The sequence below is a fragment of the Cucurbita pepo genome, chromosome 8 (assembly GCF_057944985.1).
Source record: "Cucurbita pepo subsp. pepo isolate OVF chromosome 8, ASM5794498v1, whole genome shotgun sequence".
NCBI classification, from domain to species: domain Eukaryota; kingdom Viridiplantae; phylum Streptophyta; class Magnoliopsida; order Cucurbitales; family Cucurbitaceae; genus Cucurbita; species Cucurbita pepo.
The window spans coordinates 7,751,042-7,777,065 of NC_141805.1; the positions used below are offsets into that span (position 1 = coordinate 7,751,042).

Genomic DNA, 26,024 nt, shown 5'->3' on the forward strand with positions numbered 1-26,024 from the left:
TGACCATCTGAGAAATATCTCTCGAAACTCAAATCTCAGCCGTTGGATCTTCCCCAAATTTGGATAAGATCTAGAAAACGGATAGATCATCACATCCAACGGCTGGTATTCAAAACTAAAGTCGGTAAAGCCCTGATCGGAGTGGATTTTTTGACGAAGTATCCAGAAACTTCAATCTCTGAATCATGACGATTCTAGAGCTTTCATTGTCGGTTTAAGCTTCTCCTATAAATTATGAAGTAGGGGCAACAGTATGGAACAAGACTCGAGCAAGGTCGAGCACCCATTCAAGAGTTATGAGCGTTTAGATTGTGAGTCTCATACTCTCGGGTTTCTTCCAAATTCGAGAGCAATTCTCCACCATTCCTCCTCAAACTTATTCCTACAGTTTCTAAACAAGATTACCCACAAGTTCTATAAAGGAATCGAGAGCTGAAACGTCGTAGAACAAGATGACCAAGAGATCGAAAATCCAGCATTTCGGGTGAGTTGCATACCGAGAACAATTTCTGGAAATTAAGGTTCCACACTCAAAGACGTTCCTCCAAACCAATTCCTATAGCATGAGGAAAGGATATGGAAGAGGTTCCATGAAGAAATCGGGCCTTGAAAACCCCTAGAATCGGCTACCCGATAAGAAATCCCCTGTTTTAGCTCCGGCGAGGAAAATGATTTTGGACGAACTTTGGCGGCGAATATCTTAGGATATGATCAATGAAAAGGTATGAAATCAATCCCAAGCTCTTCCTTGTAATACCCTCGTTAAGTTTCATGAAGAAATCAAGGGTAGAAACAAAGATATCGGGGCTGTGGAAGACCACTTTCAGACGGCAGCGCAAAGGACGCGCGCGTCTTCTTCCTGTCCAGAGGAAGAAGACGATGACGTGGCCGGTTCAGTTGAACCGGCCAAGTCAGCCCAAAATCTGACCTTCCCTTGGTGTTTCTCACTTTTAACCCCCTTCTAGACCGATTCTTATGACAATCCTTATGGTTCCAGAAACTAGACACGATAAGGAGTCTATGGAAGGAAATGTGAAGTAATTCGGATACCGGAAGCTCAAGAACGGAGGTCCCAAACATCGACGATGAGGTAAGTAGCCACCTTAGACTTTTCTTAAGAAATACTTGTAGGAATTGCTTGGATTTTCATATGAACCCTAAACCAAGTATGACACAAGGATATATGAAAGAAAAATCCAAAGAACCATGAGTTAAGGCTCTAAACCGACCAAATTACTCGGGATTTAAGGAACGTTAAGATAAACTACTAAATGAGCTCTAATGCCTATGAAATTTTAATGCTGAGATAATATATCATGTTAAGGTTATGTATGGAATTTGGTGGTCATTAGATAAGGATAAGTAGGTAAACCAAGAAACGGGGCAAAATGACCATAATGCCCTTAAGGATATCTACCTACGGTTCATGACCTAGATGACCTCCAAATGCTATGAAACTCTACAGTAGATCTTATTGTATGATGATTGATGAGGTGGTGAAGTTTGAAAGCAACTGGAACTCGTTAGGTAGCAAAACCAAGAATTAGGGGTAAAATGACCATAATGCCCCTAAGAAAGACTACCTACGGGTTAAGCCTTAAATGACCTCCCAGCATTATGAAATGTTGTATGAATCCTTATCTCAGGATGTTGTATAAGGTAATGAAGTTTGGGAGTCGTTGGGAAACGTTAGATAGCGAAACCAAGATATGGGAAAAAATGTACATCACAATCCACATGACTTTACCTCCTAGGATGACTAACGAGGTACCCATGAAATAAGAGATTTCCCATAGGTACCCTTGGTTGCGAATAAGATTCTAAGTGCACAAGGTTACGTTGGGCTATTCCGAAGAAGAACCTTTAAGTTCCAAGCTTGACCTAAGACGTTATGCATAAACCTAGGATCCCCAAGAATACAAGGAAAAACCTAGGTTAATGTAGATGGTAGCTTAACAAGTTGCTAGGATCCATGCTCGGAGTAACCATTATCTCCCATCACGAAGTGTACCACGAGATCCCTATTCCTCTTTAGGTGAGATGCCCTGCTATATGTACCACGAGCAGGTTGTCATGATGGACTTATTATTTTCCTCACCTAAATGAGATGCCCTGCAACACGATATGCTAGCAGGATGCCACGTTTGTGATAATGTCACCTATACACTCATGGGGAGAAAACTAAGGGTTACTTTGAAAGTGTTTTCAAGACTAAAACACGATATATGACATGACAACCTCTAAGGGTTAGTTCCTGAAAACGAAACAAGAAGTCATATCCTAGCTCAAGGTCTAAATATGCTCCAAATCACCAACCATGTCCTATAAGGTCTATTTTATATGACACGAGGATAAGCTCAAGATTTCAAGTTGGTTGGAGCAAGTTTGGAACATAAGCCAAGATGGAACTTAAGGAAACGCCTAAAGAAAACATGTCAAGATTCAAGATCCTTCTAGAACCCTCTAAGGAGCCCATTATGAACTTATGACCTTCTAGAATAACTCATGCTAGTTATTACGATGGGTTCATATGATCACGAATGTATATAACAACTTACATGTTTATGACTTAAACTACGCTGCTTGGAACGTATGAAGCCTTGAGCATAGGTATTAAGACTGTGTCACTTGGAACGCATGAAGCCTCGGGCACAGGATGACAAGTTTATGTCTAGTACCATAAGTCCTAAGGGGAGTGTCTTGGAGAACGAATTAAGAAACATAACAAGAACTTACAACAAGAACAAGAACAAGAACAAAAACAAGAACATGAAAGGAAAAAGTGTGGTACCCTAGCATATCAAGGACACGATTAAGAGCCTACAAGTAGGCTGCTTACTGAGTCTTTGTACTCATTCCTTATTCTCAATTTTTTTTTCAGGAAATAAGGAGTTGGTCGAGGTCGGGAGCGGACTCTGGAGCAGGTTCCATAGACAATCCTCACCCATTGTCCTCAACCCTTTTTGTGTCATCCTTTAATTTGTGTTTTAAAATACTTTGTATAAACTTTGTTTTGATATAATGTTTGATATGTTTTAAGTTTGGGTTGTTTTATTTTGTTGAAAAATTTACCCGTCATTTTAGAGTCATCAAGTCAGCCCGATCCTTATACTCCACAGTCTATACACGTGTAATGTAGTCAGATACATTTTCTGACTCATCTTCATGCTCTCCAACTCGCCACACAGAGTCTGGAGACGCACCTGCTTGACTCGGTCGGTTCCTTTGAACACCTTTTTTTAGAGTGTCTCACGCTTCTTCTGAAGTTGTTGCCCTTGCAATCTTCTCAAAGCCCGACTCGTCAACAGCCCGGAACAGCATGTATAATGTTGCCTTATCCTTTGATTGTAATTCCTTTAGCGCCTTGTTTTTGCGCTGCTGTATAACCCGTGGTATTCTTCAATTCTTCGAAACCTTCTTCGACCACCTCCCATGCGTCTTGCGAACTGAGAAGAGCTTTCATTTGGATGGTCCAATTCTCATAGTTCATCTTCGTCAGTCATGGTAGCGACATTTGTCCCATCATGTTCACCATCGACTCTAATACCAATTTGTTGAATTAAAAGCTCGCTCTGATACTAATTTGTTGAAATTAGAATACGCTCAGATACCAACTTATAGAAAATAGACGCTCGCTCTAAAACCAACTCGTTTAGATAACTCTCACAAGGCTGTGAAGGAGGTGTCGAGTGGGGAGAGACAAGGAGACAGAATTCTCAAAAGTTTTTTCCTATTACACTGTACTTTAACTCTCGCTCTTTTTGCTCCTTTTTGCTCTGCTATTACAATGAGGAGTAAAACCTATTTATAAGTTTTCCTAAGGCTAAAAATGGCCATAACTCTCCCACGTTTTCTCACCCATAAACCACTACTTTCCTAAAATACGTATTGGCTTTTGACTAAATTTTAAAACCCAAAATTAATAACTACTTCTTTCTTTCTTTCTTTCTTTCTTTTTTCTCTCATTTAAGTTTATTTCCAACAGAGGTTGTGGTCTTGGAATTCGCAAAAATGGTTGAGGTGGTCAAGGCAGCAGAAATGAAGGACATTATAAGGAGAAGAGACAATCAAGCCAAGAAAATTGGCGTGGATTTGGACGCAGTCGAGGAAGAGGCGGCCGATCAAACATTCAGTGCTATAAATGACAAAAATATGGTCACTATGCGAATGATTGTAACTCCGACAAATGTTACAATTGTGGCAGAGTGGGGCATGTTGCAAAGATTGCCGAGTCAAAAAAAGAGTGGAAGGAGCAACCAACCTAGCCTTGGAAGACGTAACAAATGAAGGTCTTCTCTTGATGGCTCAAGAAGACAACATCAACAACGACACTCTGTGGTACCTCGACTTAGGGGCAAGCAACCATATGTGCGATCACAAGTACCTATTCAAAGAGATGCAAAAAATTGAAGATGGTCATGTGTCATTTGGAGATACGTCAAAGGTGGAGGTCAAAGGCAGAGGTACGATACATTTCTTGCAAAAAGATGGTGTAATGGGGTCAATCCAAGATGTTTATTACGTACCAGACCTCAAGAGCAACATATTGAGTATGGGGCAACTCAAAGAGAAAGGTTACTCGATATTCTTAAAGGACCGCCTGCTACACCTGAAGGATAAGCAAGGGCGTTTGGTTGCTCGAGTCGAGATAAGAAGAAATCGGATGTACAAACTGAACTTAAGAAGCATAAGAGAAAAGTATTTGCGAGTCGACGTAGAAGACAAGACATCACTGTGGCATCTCCGCTTTGGTCACCTACATCATGGCGGCCTAAATGAGTTAGCGAAGAAGAATATGGTGCATGGGCTACCCAACATGGACTTTGAAGGAAAATTTTGTGAAAAATGTGTGCTCAGCAAGCATGCGAGAACCTCAATTCAAAAGAAGGCTGAATTTTGGGCTAAACAACCTCTCGAGTTGATCCATACAGATATATGTGGACCAATTACCCCTGAGTCTTTCAGCGGAAAGAGGTATTTTATTTCCTTTATCCATGATTACTCGCGAAAAACTTGGGATTACTTTCTGGAAGAAAAATCTGAGGCCTTCAAGGTGTTCAAAAGGTTCAAAGTGATGGTGGAGAAGGCAACTGGTAGACACATCAAAGTTGTACGATCTGATAGAAGTGGCAAGTATACTTCGACAGCTTTCATAGAGTATTGCCAGGAGTAAGACATGTAGAAAATTAATTTGCTCTGATACCAACTTGTAGAAATTAAAAGCCGCTCCGATACCAACTTGTAGAAAATAGATGCTCGCTCTGAAACTAACTCGTTTAGATAACTTTCACGAAACTGTAAGGGGGTGTCAAGAGGGAGAGACAAGGAGACAAGAATTCTCAAAAGCCTTTTTCTATTACACATAATACTTTAACTCAAACAAGTTTGCTGTTTTTCTTCTTTTGGTGTCTTGCTGCTCTCTCTTGCTCTCTGCTCTATGCTCTGATATTAGAATGAAAGGTAAAGCCTATTTATAAGTTTTCATAACGCTAAAAATGGCCATAAATATCCCACGTTTTCTCACCATATGTCACTCCTTTCCTAAAATACATATAGCTTTCGACTGAATTTAAAAACCAAAATTAATAAGTGCTTGTTTCCTTCTTTTTTTTCTCTCTCTCTTCTAAGTTTATTTTTTTTCTCTCTCATTTAAGTTTATTTTCAACAAGACATAAGGCGATTTCTAACTGCACCGTACACCCCTCAACAAAATTGTGTGGCCAATAGAAAGAACCGGACCATTCTCGACATGGTTCGATCAATGCTCAAGAGCAAAAGGATGCCAAAGGAATTTTGAGCAGAAGTCGTGCAATGTGCCATCTACGTACAAAATCGATGTCCACATGCGAAGTTAGATGATCAAACACCACAAGAGGCTTGGAGCGGACAAAAGCCTACAATCTCTCATCTCAAAGTGTTTGGTAGTGTGGCTTATGCTCACATACCAGATCAACAAAGAATGAAGCTCAAAGACAAAAGCAAAAGGTATATTTTTATTGGATATGATGAGAAGACAAAAGGATACAAGCTACTTGACTCGATAAGCAAGATGGTGATAGTGAGTTGCGATGTGCGAGTAAATGAAGCAAGCGAATGGGACTGGAACAATTCGACGGAAGTCAATATCGAAGTTGGAGAATCATCAGTTGTTGCACCAACAAGTGCACCAACAGACTCAAAAAAATCCGATGATGAAGATGAACCACGACAACCCAAAATGCGAAGTTTGCGAGACTTGTATGACTCAACAAATGAGGTACACCTTGTATGTCTTCTGGCAGATGCTGAAAATATCAGTTTTGAAGAGGCAGTGCGAGACGAGAAGTGGCAAACTGCCATGGATGAGGAGATTAAAGCAATTCATCGCAACAATACATGGGAGCTGACAGAATTACTGGAAGGAAGTCAACACATAGGTGTGGAGTGGGTATTCAAGAAAAAGATGAATGCCCAAGGCAAGATTGAGTGGTACAAGGCGCGACATGTTACTAAGGAATACAAGCAAAAGGCGGGAATCGACTATGACGAAGTGTTTGCTCCCGTCGCAAGAATGGAGACAATCCGATTGCTCATTTCTCAAGCGGCTCAATTCAAATGGCTGATTTTTCAAATGGATGTCAAGTCGGCATTCTTGAATGGTGTACTTGAAGAAGAAGTCTACCTCGAACAACCACCCCGATACATGAAAAAGCCAACCGATGCTATGACCCGACTCACTCAAAGAATGGATGAGAAGCATAAAATCCCTGTAGATCCTTTCATTTTGAGGCAGGAATTGAACCAGCGCTTTGGAGATGCTGGAGACTTTACTCGACATGAGGTTTCCCTGTGACTAACTTAGCACACTTCGGGTGGTAGCCATTGGGCTAAGTCTCCAAAAAGAGCCACTCACACACATATATAGGCATTACAGAGGAGCTTCGCTTTCTGCTTCGGGCGTTGCAGTAATTCATAAAAAAGAATGAGATTAGTTCTGTCTTCAGTCTTTGGGTGAATGAATTTGGGTATCGAAGTTTGAGTTATTGCCATCCCTTGCGGTGAGCTTGGTAGTAGCATAGGTCGATCCTCGGGCAGTTTTTTCAGGGCTGGAGCTTGATTCCCACTCCCAGTAGTCTTTCTTCAGTAATTAGCTTGGAAAGTAGTCTTTCGTAAGCAGGAGCGTAGCGCTTCGCAAGTGAAGGTGGAGAAGACGCTTTACGGGTTGAAGCAAGCACCACGAGCATGGAATACTCGTATCGATACATACTTCAAGGACAACGGGTACAAGCAATGTACCCACGAGCATGCACTTTACACAAAGAAGAGTGGAGGCAATGTGATACTTGTCGTTCTTTATGTCGATGACCTCATCTTTTCAGGCAACAATGATGAAATGATAGAAGAGTTCAAAAGCACAATGACACGAGAATTTGAGATAAAAAACTTGCGCTTGTTGAAGTTTTCCTTGGTTTGGAGGTTAAACAAGGAGAGACAAGTATTTTTATATCACAGGAGAAATATGCAAAGGAGATTTTGAAGAAGTACAAGATGGAAAATTGCAACCCGGTATCAACACCAATGGAACCAGGGGCAAAACTCTCAAAGTACGATGAAGGAGAACGAGTAAATGCAAATAGATACCAGAGCCTGGTAGGAAGCCTTCGCTATCTTACATGCACAAAGCCAGATCTTTCATTAAGTGTCGGCATTATAAGCCAGTTCATGGAGGAGCCGATTTATTCACATTGGAAGGCGTTGAAGCGAGTTCTACGGTACATCCAAGGAACGGTGTCACTTGGGTTATTCTACTCAAAAACAAAAGATTACAAATTAGTTGGTTACTCTGACAGTGATTGGTGCGGAGACATAGACGATTGAAAAAGTACATCGGGTTATGTATTCTTCATGGACAACACAATATTTACTTGGCTTTCAAAGGAACAACCGATCGTGACACTCTCGACGTGTGAAGCCGAGTATGTGGATTAGCAATTGAGTTGGCCAAGAACCCAGTGAACCATGAAAGAAGCAAACACATTCACGTTCGATTTCATTTTATCCGAGATCATGTGAAGGAAGGAAGCGTGGAATTGGTGCATGTGGCAAGTCAGGATCAAGTTGCGGACATCTTTACAAAATCGCTACCGAAAGTACTTTTCGAAAAATACAAGAAGATGATTGGCATGACAGATGGCAGGAGCATTTAAGTTTATGGGAGGAGATTTGTTGAAATAAACTTAAAATGACAAATGTAGTTAATTTGTTAGGTTAGGAGAATAAATTTGAAAAAACCAAATTTGAAAATCCCAGTGAAAGAAAAGGTCTACAGTTTTTTAGGGAATGATGGTAGGGTTTATAAGTATTTCTCTCACCCTATTACTAGTGATAGAAAAGGTATAATACCTAATCCTTTCGGTGGAAAGACAGAGAAAAGAGAGAAAAGAAATACAGACCAATAGAAAAGGCTTTTTTTTTTTTTTATAAAATCAATGTTCTTTGTCTCCTTGTCTCTCCTCTCTCGACATCTCCTTCACAAGTACGCGAGTAGTATTTTCACAAAATGGTATCGGAGCATCTTATCATTAGTGTGTGTGAGATTACTTCACAAATTAGTGAGTTTTATTTTAACAAACATGGTGCAGCGAATGAGGAGAGTGTTGAGGAAAAGTGTTAAAATATCATCACTAGCCCAATAAGATCAAACCAATTTGTCTATGCATTTTAGGAAAATAATTTAGGTATTTTAGGAACAAAGATACCTAAATATTTTAGGAAAATGAGAGATACCTAAATGATTTAGGTATTTTAAGAATAAATAGTTAGATATTTTTTTTAATAAACTAGCATTGCTATAAATATCCCTCCACCCACCCTACCAATGTTTTCATCTCAAGAAATACAAAGCATAGAGTGCAGTAGTATTCTACAAAGTTTCTTGTAATCTTTTATTGGTTGGTGTTAATAAAAAGAGCAAGTGTTTCCCACAAAGAGTTATGTTCAACAGAACCTAGAAGAAAAAACCACAAAGACTGGTGTTTTCGAGCGGGGAGACAACTCAACAAGCTCTGCTGCCTGATTGAGGAGCAAGTCGATGGCTTAGACAGCTCCCAAAAGGTACTTTTTCATATGGTTACTAAGCTATCTGAAGATGTGAAGGCAACCCTCGATGTGGTCAAGACAGAAATGGAAGATATAAGCGCTAGAGTGAACCTTGCCATAAGGGCAGTAGAAAATCAAACCCCTATAGGGAGAACAACTCGACCCAACAAGGTTAAGGTTTCGAAACCAATCCCTTCTATAGGGTTTGAGACTCCAAGGCCTTAGAGAATTTCATCTTTGACCTTGAGTCTTTACGGCAGTGGACACTGAGACAGAAGAAGCAAAGGTCACCTTAGCCACCATGCATCTAGCTGAAGATGCGAAATTGTGGTGGCAGTCGAAGTACATAGATATCCAAGAGGGTTGATGCACAATAGACACTTAGGAAAGACTAAAACAAGAACTTCGATCCCAATTTTTCCCACAAAATATCGAGATCTTGGCCATAAGAAAGCTGCGAGATCTTAAACACGCATGGAGTATATGAGAGTATGTCAAATAGTTCTCAATACTCATGTTAGACATTCGATATTGATAAATTTAATGAAGATAAGTTTGAAAAAGGAAATTCAATGCTTTATTAGGTGAAAATGACTATATTTATAACCAATACAATGCTCAGCAGAAGATAAAAATAAAATTCTAACAAAAAGCAAAATATCATGCCAAAACAAAGATCGCGTCATAGATCATATCAGTGATCTGGCATAAGATCATATTAGTGATTTGATATTTAGGAACTAAAACATAAAAATAGCAACTAAATCTTTTGCAATATTCCCTCCCTTATACCCATGACACAGTCTTTAGATCAAACTTCAAGATCTTGACAGACACCAAACAACATGCGTAGCTTTTTAAACACAACTCGAGTCAAAGGTTTTGTCATGATATCAGCTACTTGCTCTTTAGTATGACAATGTTGTAACATCATAGTTCCATCTTTACTTAAATCACGAGGAAGTGGAAATGAACATCAATGTGTTTACTTCGACCGTGCAAGGCTAGATTTTTTATCAGCTTAATAGTGGAACTATTATCACAGTATACCACTGTAGCTCCAACTAGGATATGATCGAGTTTTTCCAACATCCTTTTCAACCATATGCTTGCAAGCACAAGCTACTGCAGCAATGAATTCAGCTTCAGTAGTGTACACCCATTTTACCCCAATTGTTTTTTCACCGTGAGGAGGATCAGTGAGATCCCAAGTATCATTTTTTCATATTGCTTCAATCTCAGAATCCATGGGACATCGCTAGTTGGCACTTTTTGCTGCATCCACATATGTTAAAGGATCTTGATCAACAAATAGAGCAAATTAACTTGATCATCATCATTAGAGAATTTCTCTCCACTCTCATAGTCACGCATCCAAGATGGAGGGTGTCTAGAGCGTTTGTGTACTGGTTTAGAAATAAGAACAGCAAAAAGATCATTAAAGGGATCAATAACCGAATCAACAATTATGTGTTCTTCTAATGTGTGTTGCTCTGAATTTTCTTCATGAATGTCACCCGCTGAGTTGTTTGTGGCTTCATTTTTGTCATCATGGTGGCTATCTTCGTCTAAATCACTCCAGTCAAGAGATGCTTGAATTGCTTCAGTATAATTGTCATCCCACGGCCAGCTCTCCTCTTCATTGAAAATAACATCACGGCTGATGAGCACCTTTCGAGACAATAGATCATACAAGCGATAGGCTTTAGACTCTTCACTGATTCCCAGAAGAACACACTTTATGCTCTTGTTATCCAATTTGGTTTGTTTTCTATATGGAACATGAACATAGGATACACACCCGAATACTCGAAAATGAGAAACAGTGGTTTGATGCCACTCCATGCCTCCTCCGGGGTTTTGTTTCGAACTGTAAGCATAGGGCTTCTGTTGAGAATATGCGCTGCCCAATTGACAGCCACTGGCCAAAAAGTTTTAGGAACTTGTCTACTGGTGAGCAAACTTCGCACCATATTCATGATTGTTCGATTTTTTCTTTCTGCCACTCCGTTTTGTTGTGGCGTGTAGGCTGCAGTGAGTTGTCAATGTATTCCATGATTTTAGCAAAATTCAATAAACTCAGTAGATGAACTCTCCACCTCTATCAATTCTCAAACCTAAAATATTTGTCCCAGTGTCTTTCTCCACCTTTGTTTTGAAAAGTTGGAACATTCTGAAGGCTTCTGATTTTTCTGTTAAGAAAAATACCCATAATTTTCTACTGAAATCATCAATAAAAGTTAGAATATACCTTTTCTTGATGCTCTCCACATACTTTCTCGTAGAAAGGGTCTTCTATTTTGCTTTCCCAACAGACAGTCTTCGCATAATAAATTAGAACATACCAATTCTGGCAAGCCATGAACCATCTGCTTCTATTGTCGAGTTTTGAGGCCTCCAAAACTTAGGTGACCATACCGGTACGTGACCTTACACCTGTTATCACGAAATATGATAGCCAAGCCTTTTTCCTGCGGTTGACCAATGCTCAAGAGGTTATTTTTGAATTCAAGAACATAAAATACCTCTGTGATAACCTGGGAGACGTTATTAACTTGGAGCTGAATGCATCCTTTTCCTATCACACCAATGCTGGAGTTGTCACCTAGCTTTACAAAAATTGTGAAAGCCTTCATCTAGTTCCGAAAGACTTCTTTAGATCCACACATGTAGTTGCTACAGCCTGAATCTAAGAACCATGCGATTTCATCTGTTGCTTTTTCAACATGTTCCATAAGAAGCAATTCTTTTGTTGTTACAGCTTCTAGAGCTTCAATTTCAGACAAACAACTTATTGAGTCCTCCTTTTGTTCTACCATCTCTTCAACATATGCCATGAGAAGCAGCGGTTCAGAAGTTTCAGCAAAATGAGCTTGTGATTCTTTCCCTTTTTCTTCTTGGGACATTCACACTGAAAATGACCAAGGTCATGAGAATAAAAACACTCAACAGAGTTTTGTTAAAACCTGGTCTCCAACATCCTCGTCCTCTACCTCGAAATGTGCCACCTCCACGATTTGTTCTCGTTGTACTGCTATCAAGAGTGATCTTCAATGCCTGCTCTTCCACAGTATGTCTTTGCATACGTTGTTCATGAACCAGTAGACTACTCTGCAATTCATCAATGGTCATGATGTCCAAATCATTGGATTCTTCAATGGAGCAAGCCACGTAATCAAACTTTGAAGTTATGGAGTGCGGGATTTTCTCAATAATGCTAACATCACTCATATTTTCACCATGGAAACACATTTTATTAGAAATGGTGAGAATATGAGAAAAGAAATTAGAAACAGTCTCACCTTCCTTCATATGAAGGGTCTCAAAGTTCTTGCGCAGAGCCTGTAGTTGTGCCCATTTCACCTTTGTATTTCCTTGTAATTTTTTCTTCATTGAATCCCAAATTTCTTTCGAAGTTTCTTTATCCAAAATAGTCTCCAGAATTGAGCGATCGATTGCCTAGAAAAGGTGGTTCTTAGCTCTTAAGTCTTTCAATTTCTGATATGCTACCTTCTTTTGTTCATCTAAGTAATCAGCATCATCTACTACAGTAGAAATCCCATACTCAACTACTTGTCAATATTCTTTAGAGCGAAGAAAGTTCTCCATTAACATTCTCCAATGATTGTAGTGACCAACAAATTTTGGCATTGTTGGTTGAACAAAACTGCTTTAGTCATCTTTAACTGCAGCTGAAAGATACAAGGATCTGATACCAAAAGGATAAATTTAATGAAGATAAGTTTGCAGAAGGAAGGAAATTCAATGCTTTATTAAGTGAAAAATGACTATATTTATAGCTTAACAAAAGATAAAAATAAAATCATAATAGAGAGCATAATATCATGTCAAAACAAAGATCTTATCAGTAACTAAATCAGAAACTAAAACATAACAATAGTAACTAAGTCTTTTGCAACAAATATATGTCCGAAATAGACAAGGTCTTCCAATTCATAGAAGGACTGAAGTCATGGGCAAGGTCCAAACTATATGAACAGAACATAGGAGACCTTTCCATGGCCTACACTACGGTTGAACGAGTGTTTGATCTGAGCAACGAACAGTCCCAAGACGCAAAGCGAAGCCAAACCTTTTTTAGTGGAGGCACTCGCAACCATGTATCCAATCCACCCAGAATTGGAGAGGGGGTAGACTGAGAGCTTGAGGGGGAGTACAATGGCCGATTCAGGAGCCACCCATAACTTTATGACCGATATTGAGACAAACAAGCTAAACATAAATTGGCAACAAGACTCAAGAAAGATGAAAGTTGTCAATTCTGCAGCCCTACCGATCCTTGGAATAGCAAGAAGGACCTGCAAAAGCTCCCTATGGAGCCCCAATGTTGTTTCAAAACAAGGACGGTAGTCTCCACTTATGTATAGACAACCGCGCCTGGAACAAGATCATGGTCAGAAATAAGTACCATCTACCTATCATTACCGACTTATTCGATTAACTGTACTTAATCTCAAATTAATTAGTTCATTAATGTTTTGTGTATAATAAGTATAATAAGTACCGTCTCCCTATGGAGCCCCAATGTTCGATTGAACAAGAACCAAGGATGAGAACTAGAATGTGGATCAAGATTATGTGGCTTGTTAGCCCTTAATCTCAAATTAATTAGTTAATTAATGTTTTGATAATAACAAACATGCTTTTAATTACTAATAATATTAATGTTTTGAAGTGTCCATAGTATAAAGTTCGGAACGATGATTCGTACGCTTTTTGAATCACTGAAATTAAGATTAAAACGAAAAATTTATAGTGAAAATAAGTTTTGGAAGAGTTATAGTTTTGTTGTTTTATTGTTTTCAAAATAAAGAAATATATATATATATATATAATATTTTATTTGAAAATTTAAAATAAATAAATAAATGATTTAAACTTATGATGTTTCATTAATATTAATATTATTATTATTTGAAAAAACAAAATAAAAAAAAATTAAAAAAAAAATTATGGCCATTTTTCCGGTCGTCGTCGTCCTCCTAGTTGCCATCTATGACGTTCATTGATATTATTATTATTTTAAATTAAAATAAGAAAAATAAATTAAGCAATGTTTTGCCATTCTCTTACCGTTTAAGCACATCCACTTCTCCACCTTCTAAGATACATGCGTTGCTCTCTCCAAATTTCTTATTTTTGTTTCTATTTTAGTGTTAAGAGATATTTTTATTATATTTTGAGAATTTTGTTGCCACTACTTAAATGGTAAATTTTTTTTAGTTATGATTGCATGTTTCAAAATTTTAATATTTGTATTGGTTTCATCTGTAGCCATTAGAAATAATTGAGTTTACACTTGAACTCGTAAAAAGAACAATATTTCGTTTTTGCTCGAATCCGTTAGTAGAAAGAATCGGTAAGATTTTCATAGATATTTTTCCAAATCTCCATCTTTAGAGCTAGTTTTCAAAGAAAAAATCCAGTTTTTTTATTTTTTATTTAAATTTAAAAACTCCTTTTCTTATTGTAAGTTGTTGCTACTTCTATCATCACTTCTTCTCGATCATATGGAAACTAAATTTGCTTCATTTATTCATAAAAAAAATACATATATTTTTGGGTGTTACAATAATTATGTGGTAGAGTTAGAATGAAAAATTCAAGTAGCTACTTACCACGGTCGAAGATTAGAAAGTCCCACGTTAGATTAGAAAGAGGTTTTATAGGCTAGAACAATTCAAGCTAGTGTTGGATGATGAAAGTCCCACGTGGGTTAATTTAGGGAATGATTTTGGGTTTGTAATCAGAGAATACTATCTTCATTGTTATGAAACCTTTTAGGAAAGCCCAAAGCAAAGTCAGGAGAGGTTATGCTCAAAGTGGACAATACCATACCATTGTGGAGAGTCGTGTTCGTCTAACAGCTAGCTCCATTCGATTGTATCAACCCGTCCAACTAAACTAGAGTGGACCAATCATTCTTTTTTTTTCGATAGTTTTCAATTCCTTTATCAAAGTTGTATTTCTCATTTGAATGAACGAGAATGATTCAAAAGTATGAAAGAAATTTCAATGTTTTCAAACCCTAAAAATGTTACCTTAGCTCAGCTAATCTCCAACCTTCTCTAAATTAAAATCCATTGTTCTCTTATTCACACCCCAATGATCAAAAGCACAAAAGAATCGTGTCCAAATACTTGTTGAAAAGTTCTCCACCGACATAGGTTACTCAACAAGAAAAAGAAGATGTTGTTTTTTTTTTTTTTTATCCGACAAGATTCTTCACTCGAATCATAGTGTCCCGAAACCTGGTCAAATTTATCTTCAAATTCTGCTCATCTACATAGATCGCTCTACTCGCAAAGTAACCCTTGGCAAAGATCGACTCAGGATCTCTAATAACAGGGTGATTTTCCCCATACGTATCCCATAAGGAACTCTCCTCCGCCTCCATCTTGTACTCCAAATACTTAAGCTCCATGTCACCCGCTGGGTGACCAAACAAAAACGTGGAAGCCCAGTCCAGCCCCAACGGCACCACCTGCACCACCACCGCACCCGCCGCCAAAAACAGCTCGTTCGTCAGTCCAGCCCCATGTGCTCCAACCATCACGCTACACGAGTTTACAACCCTCGAAAACTTGTCCAAATTCGACATTCTTTGCGGCGTTGTCGTGATTACTTCGAACCCAAGTTCCTTCATCATGTCAATCATTTCCCATTCGTTCAGAAATGTCCTCGACTTTTGACGAGATATCAGCATTACCACCGGCTTTCCACCTCCCAATTCCGTCACGTTCTTCACTTGTAAATTGTATGTTTGCCTTAGGAAACTCCGAAAGTCCGACATGGAATAACCTCCTGGAATGTCGGTGTAATTCAACGATAAAATGTCGTGAAATTTCAATCCTATGACAGCTCCAGTGAAGCAGTGGACACTTCCGTCTTTCTCTGGATTTATAACATCGAAGCGGGACAAGTGCGAGAGAATTCGGTTGTACTTTCGGACCCACCAAGGTTTGTAATCGGTAATGAGAAATTGAAGGCGAGTTCGAAAGTGGTAGGAAGTGATGAACAGAGGAATAATGGTCTCATCGAACTCGTGGAAAAGGTTTCCGGTGAAGCCGCCGGTGGAGAAGATGAGGACAGGATGGTTGTGGAGGAATTGACAAACAGGTAAAAGGGTTTTGTTTTGTTGGATTATTTGAATTGGAGTGACATCTCGTAGTGTCATCTTATCCTCTTGTCTTGCGTATGGATGAATTGACATTTGAGTGAAATTTTGTTGAGTTTGATTGGTTGAGATGTAGATTTGAAGGGCAGTGTTGTTCATCCGAACTGGGTTTTGTGTCAAACAAACTTTGGAATGGAAATCTGAATGGCACGAAAATCCACTTTTTTTGAGTTGGGTACGATCCTTTCCTATCACGAACAAGATTAAAGGAAGTAAGTGTTGATTCTAAATTAAAACTTTCAAGAACAGGCTGAGAATATTTGCAATAACCCAAGTTCTCGATGTGAAAAAAGTAATAAATAGAAAGATACTGTCTTGTCTATAATAAAATATTAAATATGATATATATGGTAACTATAATTTAGTATTAAATATCATTGGACAGAGAAATACTTTGTACCTCTCACTAGCCTTGCCAAGGCAAATTCAAGCGGCTTTGTATCATCTACCGTCTGAACAACAGTTGTCGTGCGGCTGAACCCGTGGCTCCAATTCGCCATGGAATGCCATCGCCCTGCATATGGGGGAACAAAGAAATTGAATCCAAGACATTATTGAAAAGAGTTGAAAAAAGCTAGGACATTAACTTATTATGAACACACACAGGAGTGAAATGGAAGGAGATGATAGGAGGCAAGAAGTGCTGAAAAAAGCAAAGCAATGAGAAGGAAGCAAGTAGAATATGCTTCCACATTTCTCCCCATTATTCTTCGCTTCACCAATACCCAATAATGGAATCACCCTTACTCCCAATTCTATTAATTGTCGTTGGGTAGTCTAATCCTTGGAAGCCTCTGCCTTGTCCTATTAATTGTCGTTTGGTTGAATAATTAACTATCATTTATTATTTTAGTCAAATAAAGTACCCTCCTTTATTAAAGTTAATTGAGACATCTTAATAAAATCGATTTTAAAGATAAAATAGCTAAAATTGACTTACAAACATTAAAAGTTACTATCTATGCCAACAAGATATACTTTTATTTTCGGTGGCTCAATCCTAATAAATTTAAGATTAAGCGTGTTCTGGTAGAGCAATTATATGTTATGTGACCTTCAATGAATTTTTAATGCAAGTGAGTTAGAACAATCATGCTAGAAGAGATGGGATTGGTCTCTAGACATAGTCTTCACTCATCGAACCATATAGCTTCAATCCAAATCTGGGACGTGGGTCGTTACATTTAACCTAAATTTTAATAATTATAGAAATAATTAATATTTGTTCTAACTTCCAAACTTGAGGTACAAAAAGTGTGATTCTTTTAGTTAAACGATTAACGATTTGTAAGATGTGATGGCATAATAGCTTGTATGGGCTGCTTAAATATTGAATATTTTTGGAAATTGTCCACGCTTCTGATAGCCGCCTTCACTTATTCAACAACCAATGCCATTCATTTGGTCTTATTCGTTTTCTGCTCCGACTTCCCTTTCGAGCTATGACAATTTTATACTTAAAATATGCCAACAACATCAGAATATTAATACATACAAGATTCAATAATTGCTGAACTATTTAAAATAAATTATTGAATGATCCTTTTGTTTTTACCCTTCAAGTGTACTCATAGCTGGCGATCATGATTATGGAAACTTGTGTCGGTGGTTGGTGGTTGTGTGTAACAAAGGACAACAATGATATTATGGAAACTTGTGTGGGTAGTCTATCATGCATTCTTAGGTTAGAACTTGCATGTTAGAGTTATTTAAGTGGTATTGATTAAATTTCTGGTGAAGTTATTTGAATCACGAGTTTAGAATTAAAGGTCTCGTTTTTTTGGGATTCTTTGATAATTGAGATCTAAAAGTCTTGTTTTTCAACAAGGTCGTTATATCAAATCTTAAGAGTTTCATAACACTAAGTCTCTCCTCATGGACCTTATCCGACTCATCTAAGTGATTCATTAATCCTTCCAGGAGGCTTGCGAGCGTTGCCACTTTGCCATTTATAAGGACCTCTTGGGATTCATTAATCCTTCCATGAGGCTTGTGGCGTTAACCAATAGTAGCTCCTGTAATTTCTTATGGCTGGTCTAATCGGGCCTCCACTTGTAGAGATATCTCATCACTAGCTCATTGGAGCACATCAACTCCTCGAGTTTTTGTGAGATGGCTAGCTTTTCTTTAAGCTCTAGGATACTTCCTATACAAGTAAGTGTAATGATATATTCCTAAGATTTGGATAAGGCTTTGAAATCTAAATTTGACACCTAATATCTCTCACGACATGCCTATGTTACTAATCTTAACCTACTTATTATCTACTAAAACTGCTACAACTGAGGTAGATATTAAATGCTTACATGTGCATGCTTCACAAATATTTCCCTACGTAACCTTGCATGAGAAACCTAATCTGATTAATACTTATACTAGTAACCCCAAGAGGGTAGGTTCCTACCCTTATCGCGTCTAGTCAATCCTTTCCACAAACAATGCTATAAAGTAAACTATAACTCGACCAAATTGCTTTTGTCCTTGATTTACAGGGTCACTGATCTACCATAATAGTTCTACCATCTAAACTTGTGTGCATGATGTCCAATCTTTAAGGAAAACTCATGGGAAGGTCATACTAACCATTTGCTCCTCTCAAGATCTATAGGATCTATAATATATATGTCATATGTTGGACAATCCTTCATAAGGAATGTCCTTCACCCTATATCTCATAAGTGGCATAAGACGTTTGTTCATTTAGAGTCCATAAACTTGGACTTAATTCCTGAATACTCTAATCAAAATATTTACAACCAAGATATCTATAGCTTGTCTTTCAAGATTGGTGGATCGTATTTCTCATAATGTCATAGTAATCGAAACTCCTAATTGGTAACAATCTACTCATAAGGTTCATAATCCTTTTAGTGATTGTCATACCTGAATAAAGTGATTTGTCTTACGTGATCTACATGGAGGCTTGCTTGGCTTCAAGAGTTATGGTCACAAGAGGCTGGATCATGAGTACCTCCTAATCAAGTACTAGGCCTTACGTACCTTGTTAGATCTTGTACCCGAATATATGGGGTTGGAAGTCATTCTCTCTAGGATGTCATTTATAAATCTTCCTTAGATAAGTTTGTTGTCTCCAAGACCTATAATAGTCTCATCACCATGTTTAGACGTATAACTCAAATCCAACCACATATCATAACTTTCACTTTTTAAAGTTTTAAGACGTTATGCTTACTAAAAGAATCTTAATAGGAAAAAATATGAACGTTCTACCTCTTATAATAATGTTTACAACTACCATAAGCATGGTAAGCTTAGTCTTTCTTGGGTGCCATTTAGGCTAACTAGGTTTTTAGGGCATTTTCACATTTTAAATCTTTGGCTCTTCTAAACTAATATGATTTTTTGAGTATTAGGATTTCATTTTCTTGTCACCTTTCACGGTCTTGTGGGGCTCGAATTTCTAAAAATATCATAACCTTGGTCATCGTAAAACCGTCCTAGCTCTAGCACCCTATTCTTGTCTTAGATCATGCATGCATGCTCAAAGAGGGGATCAATCAATCATTTGAAGTACAGTTCTTATTCTCAAGTCAGAATTCCTAGTATAGAAAAAATCATAGTATAATTCTAAAATCTCCTTCTAATTCTAAAATCTCTTTCTAGGGCCAAATCAAACATTTGTAGAGAAACATTATGCTTGTTATTGTATTTCATTATAATTCCTAACCTGCACTTTCTAGCTATATTAGGCCGTTCATGCTTACATGCTAGCATAACCTAACGATCCCTATAAGTACTCCTCGAAAGAATTTCAAATGGCTACTTCGTTTATGTGTGCCTTTGGTACTTCTATTCATGCTCGCTCGATGCTCCAAATCTCCAAAACTCTATTAACTAGTCTTAATTCAAATCATATTAAACTTAACATTGAAATCGAAGGAAAAAATTAATGAAATGCAAGTCAAATCTCCAAAACTCTCTTTCACGTGCCTGACGCGAGAATAGTGGAAGCTACATGCTTGTAACCACACACAATCGTCCCACGAGCAGTCTCTGGCTCAATCGCATGCCGCCCTTGGTTTGAGTCCCAAGTCTCACTCAACTCATTTGGAATTTCCTTTGGATTAAATTAGTGCCCATTTGCACTTCGATACCCGCATGAAGCATTTTTGCCCAACCACGTGCGAGTGTTCCACATTTGCACTTCTGCCCCTGCACTACTATTACCGAGGTCGTGGGTTCGGTCTTTGGCCAATGCACTTTCTATTTTTTTTTTTTTTTTTTTTTAATATAAATACTTTAAAGTTTAGTTGCGGTGTGTTAAAGAGTTTTTAAGAAATATTGTCCTTGTTTCGATTAATATATAGAGAATCCCATGTTGGAGATAAAAATAAAATTATGAAAAGTAATTAAGAAAGGAAAGAAATTAAGAACCTATAATTACATTTTGAATGGAATTGAGATCTTTTTTTGTTTTTTTATTTTTTTATTTTGTACACATTATTTCTAGATACAACAAGATTTGAAAAAAAAGAAAAAAAAAAAAAAAAAAAAAAAAACTATTGGTCGGTCAACTACAAGGGCGGTAATTAGGCCCGTCGTCTAAATTCTGGTCAGACGCAGTTTTTTGCGAGGTTTCAGATTGTTTGTCGGAGCTCCGACCAGGGGCCTCCTTCAGGTGCTTTTCATCCGCGATCCTATTGAACTCCTCAGCCATGGACGGAGCTCTGTCTGTGTTGGATCTGTGATCAGTGCCTTTTTCAGCGCTGCGGTGGTGGTTCTCCTCGTCTGTTCTTGGTTTGTCATAGCGGCGAGCAGGAAGAGATGGCCAATGACCCTTAACAGTGCTACAAGCAAGGAGCGGATGAATTGGATTCAGGTTGAAGATGATCCCACAAGTGCGGAAACCGATCATCGTCATCGTAATCTTCCTTTGTGAGTTACTGTTTGGAGGGTGGTAATGAGGGAAAGTGATAAAGATGAAATAAACTACAAATAACTACGTGTCACGTAGTGAGGCTACCACGTGAAGCTTTCTTAATTTGCCATTTCATCCCACCCATGCTATTGCTAAGACTTGCAATAATTTTTATTTACCTTATTTTGTTATTTTGTTTTTATAAAATTAATGATGTTTGAGAATTCCCTTTTTGCAAGTCCAGTAGCGATTTTGGTCCCTTTTCTTCTTCTTCTCATCCACTTTTCTCGACTTCACTTCCTTTGAATACCGATTGTGCTGAGTTTCGAGTGTTGAATACATCAGAAAGAAATTATGTGAAAAAATGGGTAAACATAAAAAATTAGCTTGTAAAGCTTTCCTTTAAGACTTTATCTCTTTGCTCTACATATGTGTAGCATGCGTTATTGGCGGCTTCTGCTTCGCTGCACCACTTATAGAGTATTTCAATATGGATTGAGAACCTATTCGACCAACTTAGAGAGAACAATATTTTCGAAAATAGATTTTCGATCAAGATACCACCAATTAAAATTAAAGATAGATATGTATGGAAAACAGCTTTTCAAACTAGATATGGCCACTATGAATTTGTAGTGATGTCATTTGGCCCCTCACCAATGCCCTATCAGTGTTCATGGAACTAATGAACCAAATATTCAAGGAGTTTCTAGACACGTTTGTGATCTTGTTCATAGATGATATCCTAATATACTCAAAAATAGATCAAGAACACCAAGAAAAGCCCTAACTATCTTGAGGGAGAACAAGTTGTATGTCAAATTCTCCAAATGTGACTTTTGGCTATGACATGTTTCGTTCTTGGGACACGTAGTGTTTAAAGACAAAATTTCAGTAGATCCCACCAAGATAGAAGTCATCACGAAATGGGAACGCCCAACTACGGCCCCGAGGTACGAAGTTTCTTGGGATTGGTAGGTTTCTATCGAAGGTTTGTCCAAGACTTCGCTAGAATAGCCTCGCCTTTCACTCAATTGACAAAAAAGAGCGTACCTATCTTATGAGACGATGGACTGTTATGCCAATGATGTTTATGTGTTCCAGCTATGAGTGAAATAAAGAACGAAATCCTAACCGAGGTACACAACTTACCCTTCTCGATACACCTAGGTGGTAAGAAGATGTACCAAGACCTAAAACCACACTTCTGGTGGCGAAGTATGAAAAAGAATATCGTAGAATACGTGAGTAATTGTCTAGTGTGCCAACAAGTAAAAGCCTGTAGTCAGAAAATAGCTAGACTACTACAACCTCTAAGTATACTAGAGTGGAAGTGGGAGAATATTGATATGGATTTCATAGTAAGCTTACAAAAAACACTAAAGGGTTACATGGTAATTTGGGTAATTGTCGGTCGATTGACAAAGTCGACACACTTCCTACAAGGTAAAGCAACATATACAGTAGACAATTGGGCTCAACTGTATGTGAAAGAAATCGTGAGGTTGCACGGAGTCCCAATATCAATAGTGTTGGACCGAGACCCACATTTTACGTCGGCCTTTTGGCGCGGACTCCAAAAAGCGTTGTGTACCTACCTCGACTTTAGCACTGCCCTCCACCCACAAAATGATGGTCAAACGGAACGGTTGAACAAAATCTTAGAAGACATGCTTCGGGCATGTGTTATGGATTTCACGGGAAGTTGGGACACCAAAGTACATTAAATGGAATTCTCGTACAATAATAGTTTCCAAGCAAAAATTGGGATGGCACCGTTTGAAGAATTAAAACGGTGTAGATCCCCAATGTACTTGGACGAAGTAGGAGAACGAGAACTAATAGGACCCGAGTTGGTCCATATTAAAAACGAGGCATTATAGAAAATTAGAGCAAGGATGCGCACTGCGTGTAATACCCGAAGAAAGAGAAATAGAAATAGAAAAAGAAAAAAAAAGGAAAAGTCGAGAGAGGGGCAAATAGGTAAATTTGCCCCTCCAACCACCTAAGGGGTCCAAATGAAATCCATCAAGAGTCCTGCAAAAGAGAAATAGTGAGAGAAACGGGTTAGAGACAACCTAGAGAGAGGAGGAAGAATAAACGGCCGGAAGACTCATAAAAAACTACCGACGGAGTCTATTCCGGTCAAGACCATGATGCAAGGAGCCTTTCTTGAAAGGGAAAAGAGAATGTGGGTGGCTGGATTCCCATTTTCCATCAAGAAATCGGAAAAACCCGCGAGGTAAGATCTTGAACGGATCTACAGTTTTCCTTTGTGAATCAAGATTTGAAATCTTGATAAATTCACCCAGGAACAACTCACGCACGGTCTATGAAGAAGTTTGGCAGAGACCTCAACCCGAAGGCGAAGATCTTAGAGTCGTTCGAGAACGGTGAGCGAACTTCCGACGTTCTTAACTCGTCCGATAGTCAAGTAAAAATTACAAAAAAAAATACTAGGACGTAGTCCGTAACACGATCTAGAACTTTGTGGAAGGAATCATATCGATCCGATCTACGGATCGAAAGATATGAAAATCGGAAAAAGGGACGGTGTTATGGATCTCAAAGGATAGAGAAGAGAAAAAAAAAAGGGTCGGCCGGCGAATGGCGGAGGGCGGCGACAGGCGCCGGACACGCGTCGACCGTCGGCTGGAGCAACGCAGCTCCAGCGAGGCGATGATACGTGTCGCCTGCAAGCCAGGCCGAACCGCAACTGCGAGCCGAGCCAAGCCAGACCGGATCGGGCGACCCACGACTGCGTGAAAGCGAGCGCGCGTGGTAGGCGCGCATGCGGCCTGCGACTGGCGCCTTCCCGCGCGCGTGACCTCGCACTCCCAGCGCATTGCCGGCGGGTGAGCGCCCGTGGACCATCAGTTTGGGCCCGGTTCCAGTTCTAATACTGTTTTTACGTGAATAGGGACCTAATTTAGAGAAATTAGTATTTTTTAACACCTCACAGGCAAAGAAACGCTAGCAAAAAGGGCATGCGTCAACCAGGTAAGTCACCACCCGGTATTTAGGAAGAAATACTTGTAGGATTCGCTTGGATTGCATGCATGCTAGTGGTTTTGCTTCAGATTAGCTCTCCATATAAATTGTTTGTCAGATTAATTGTTATGATTGTATTGGGTGAATTACATGAGTGTTGTTGTATGCTTTAAGCTTCCGCCGTATGTATGCATGCGTTTAATTTATATTGGAATTGTGTATGCCGTGTTTCGGGTGCTTGATGGACGAATTCACCCCATTGAGCGCGAACTTCATGCTCTGGGTGCTTGATGGAGGTCATCGCCTCGTTGAGCCAGTATGACTAGTTTGCATGAATTGTATATTATGATGTTAGAAGACGGTTGCATGCACACCCTGTTAATTGTTAGGGCCCATTTCCATGATAAGCTTAGGGGATTACTGTTAGGAGCTATATGTCACTCTAGCCAGACTTAATTTTCCCCTAGGAACTTAGCGGTTTACCACGGCAACAAGGTACCTCAGAGTGTTCATAGATTGCTAGCGTGAGAACGGTATCTATAGCTTCGTGGGAGGACCAAGGGTCCCTGATCAGTCCTTACTGCTATTAGCCATTTCGCATGGGAAATGTGTCCCCACGTCGTACAGCCCATTAGCTGCATGGGAACGGGTTAGGTCGCGCCTCCCATAGGAGGACTATATGGGCGTAGGGGTATTCAGCACACCCCTAGGCTAGATACCATGTAGTCCCAGATAGCCATGTAGAGGTAGCACCTCATAGAGAGATACCGACCATATTAGCTTGGCGTAAGGAACCTCTAGATGTTTAATGAAAGGACGATGAACCGGTGAAACCCAAGGGGAAACCTCCAAGGGACTGAGATTAGAACTAGATGTCCCAGAACTGATTTAGGAAATCGTGGGAACCTGTCAAATTAAGATGCGAAGAGAGCCTACAAGTAGGTGGCTTACTGAGTATAATTTTTATACTCATTCCTTTCTACCTTTTTGTCAGGTGTCGGTCGAGGTGGAGGAGCGTTCGAGAGCTGTGCAGTCACAGAGGGGGTCGTTCCGGAGCGTCAGTCCCTTGTCGGTCTCTTGGAGTCTTTTGTATTTTTCTTCATAATTTTATTTCTGGTTGGAAATATTTGATTTTAATTTTGTATTTGTAATTCGTTTTTATTAATTTGAAACAAAACTTTTCTCTATTTTGTTTTAATTAAATGGTATTTTTACCTTTTACTTCACTTTTCATTTCTTTTGTTTGTTTTCGACTTCATCTTTTTAGTCACGGTTCGGTTTTTCGAAGCCTCGAAAATCGGGTAGTGACAAGTAGGCAAAAGCGTAGAATTAAAATTCGCTCTGATACCAATTTGTTGAAATTAAAAGCCGCTCTGATACTAACTTGTAGAAAATAAACGTTCGCTCTGAAACTAACTCGTTTAGATAACTCTCATGAAACTGTGAAGGGGTGTCGAGAGGGGAGAGACAAGGAGACAAAGAATTCTCAAAAGTGTTTTCTATTACACTGTACTTTAATTCTTACTCTTTTTCTGCTCTGCTGTTTTTTTGCTATGCTATCAGAAGTAAAGCCTATTTATAAGTTTTCCTAAGGCTAAAATTGACCATAACTATGACCGTTTTCTCATCCATAAACCACTGCGTTACTAAAATGCGATTGGCTTTTGACTAAATTTCAAAACAAAAATTAATAACTGCTTCTTTCTTTCTTTTTTTTTTTTTTTTTTTTTTCAAATTTCAAAACAAAAATTAATAACTGCTTCTTTCTTTCTTTTTTCTTTTTTTTTTTTTTTCTCTTTATTTCCAACAAAACTCCCCATAAACTTAAATGCTCCTACCATCTGTTATGCCAATCATCTTCTTGTATTTGTCGAAGAG

The 26,024-nt window shown here is 38.7% G+C and overlaps 1 protein-coding gene and 2 long non-coding RNA genes across 3 annotated transcripts; 2 read left to right on the plus strand and 1 right to left on the minus strand.

Annotated features, from left to right (window-relative positions):
- The first annotated feature begins 275 nt into the window (after positions 1–275).
- On the plus strand, positions 276–3,042 carry LOC147791476 (uncharacterized). The gene is made up of 3 exons (XR_015422287.1): positions 276–722; positions 998–1,090; positions 2,882–3,042. It is a non-coding gene; the product is annotated as an uncharacterized LOC147791476 (long non-coding RNA).
- Positions 3,043–15,038: 11,996 nt separating this feature from the next.
- LOC111784208 (alpha-1,3-arabinosyltransferase XAT3-like) lies at positions 15,039–17,013 on the minus strand. Its single transcript, XM_023664990.2, has 3 exons — positions 16,881–17,013; positions 16,677–16,790; positions 15,039–16,464 (listed from the first exon to the last, which is right to left on the minus strand). The coding sequence occupies exons 1-3, from the start codon at positions 16,978–16,980 to the stop codon at positions 15,308–15,310; spliced, it is 1,371 nt and encodes a 456-aa protein (XP_023520758.2). The 5' UTR covers positions 16,981–17,013; the 3' UTR covers positions 15,039–15,307.
- A 6,204-nt stretch (positions 17,014–23,217) lies between these two features.
- LOC147791477 (uncharacterized) lies at positions 23,218–25,311 on the plus strand. The gene is made up of 3 exons (XR_015422093.1): positions 23,218–23,397; positions 23,468–23,548; positions 25,141–25,311. It is a non-coding gene; the product is annotated as an uncharacterized LOC147791477 (long non-coding RNA).
- Positions 25,312–26,024: the final 713 nt, after the last annotated feature.

Excerpts from the sequence above, each read along its gene's own strand:
- LOC111784208 (XM_023664990.2), bottom strand. The coding sequence starts at position 16,980 with ATGGGGAGAAATGTGGAAGCATATTCTACTTGCTTCCTTCTCATTGCT. Across the intron at positions 16,791-16,880 it reads TCTCCTTCCATTTCACTCCT|GGCGATGGCATTCCATGGCG; the intron begins GTGTGTGTTCAT and ends CCCCATATGCAG. Across the intron at positions 16,465-16,676 it reads CTTGGCAAGGCTAGTGAGAG|GAAAGGATCGTACCCAACTC; the intron begins GTACAAAGTATT and ends TGTTCGTGATAG.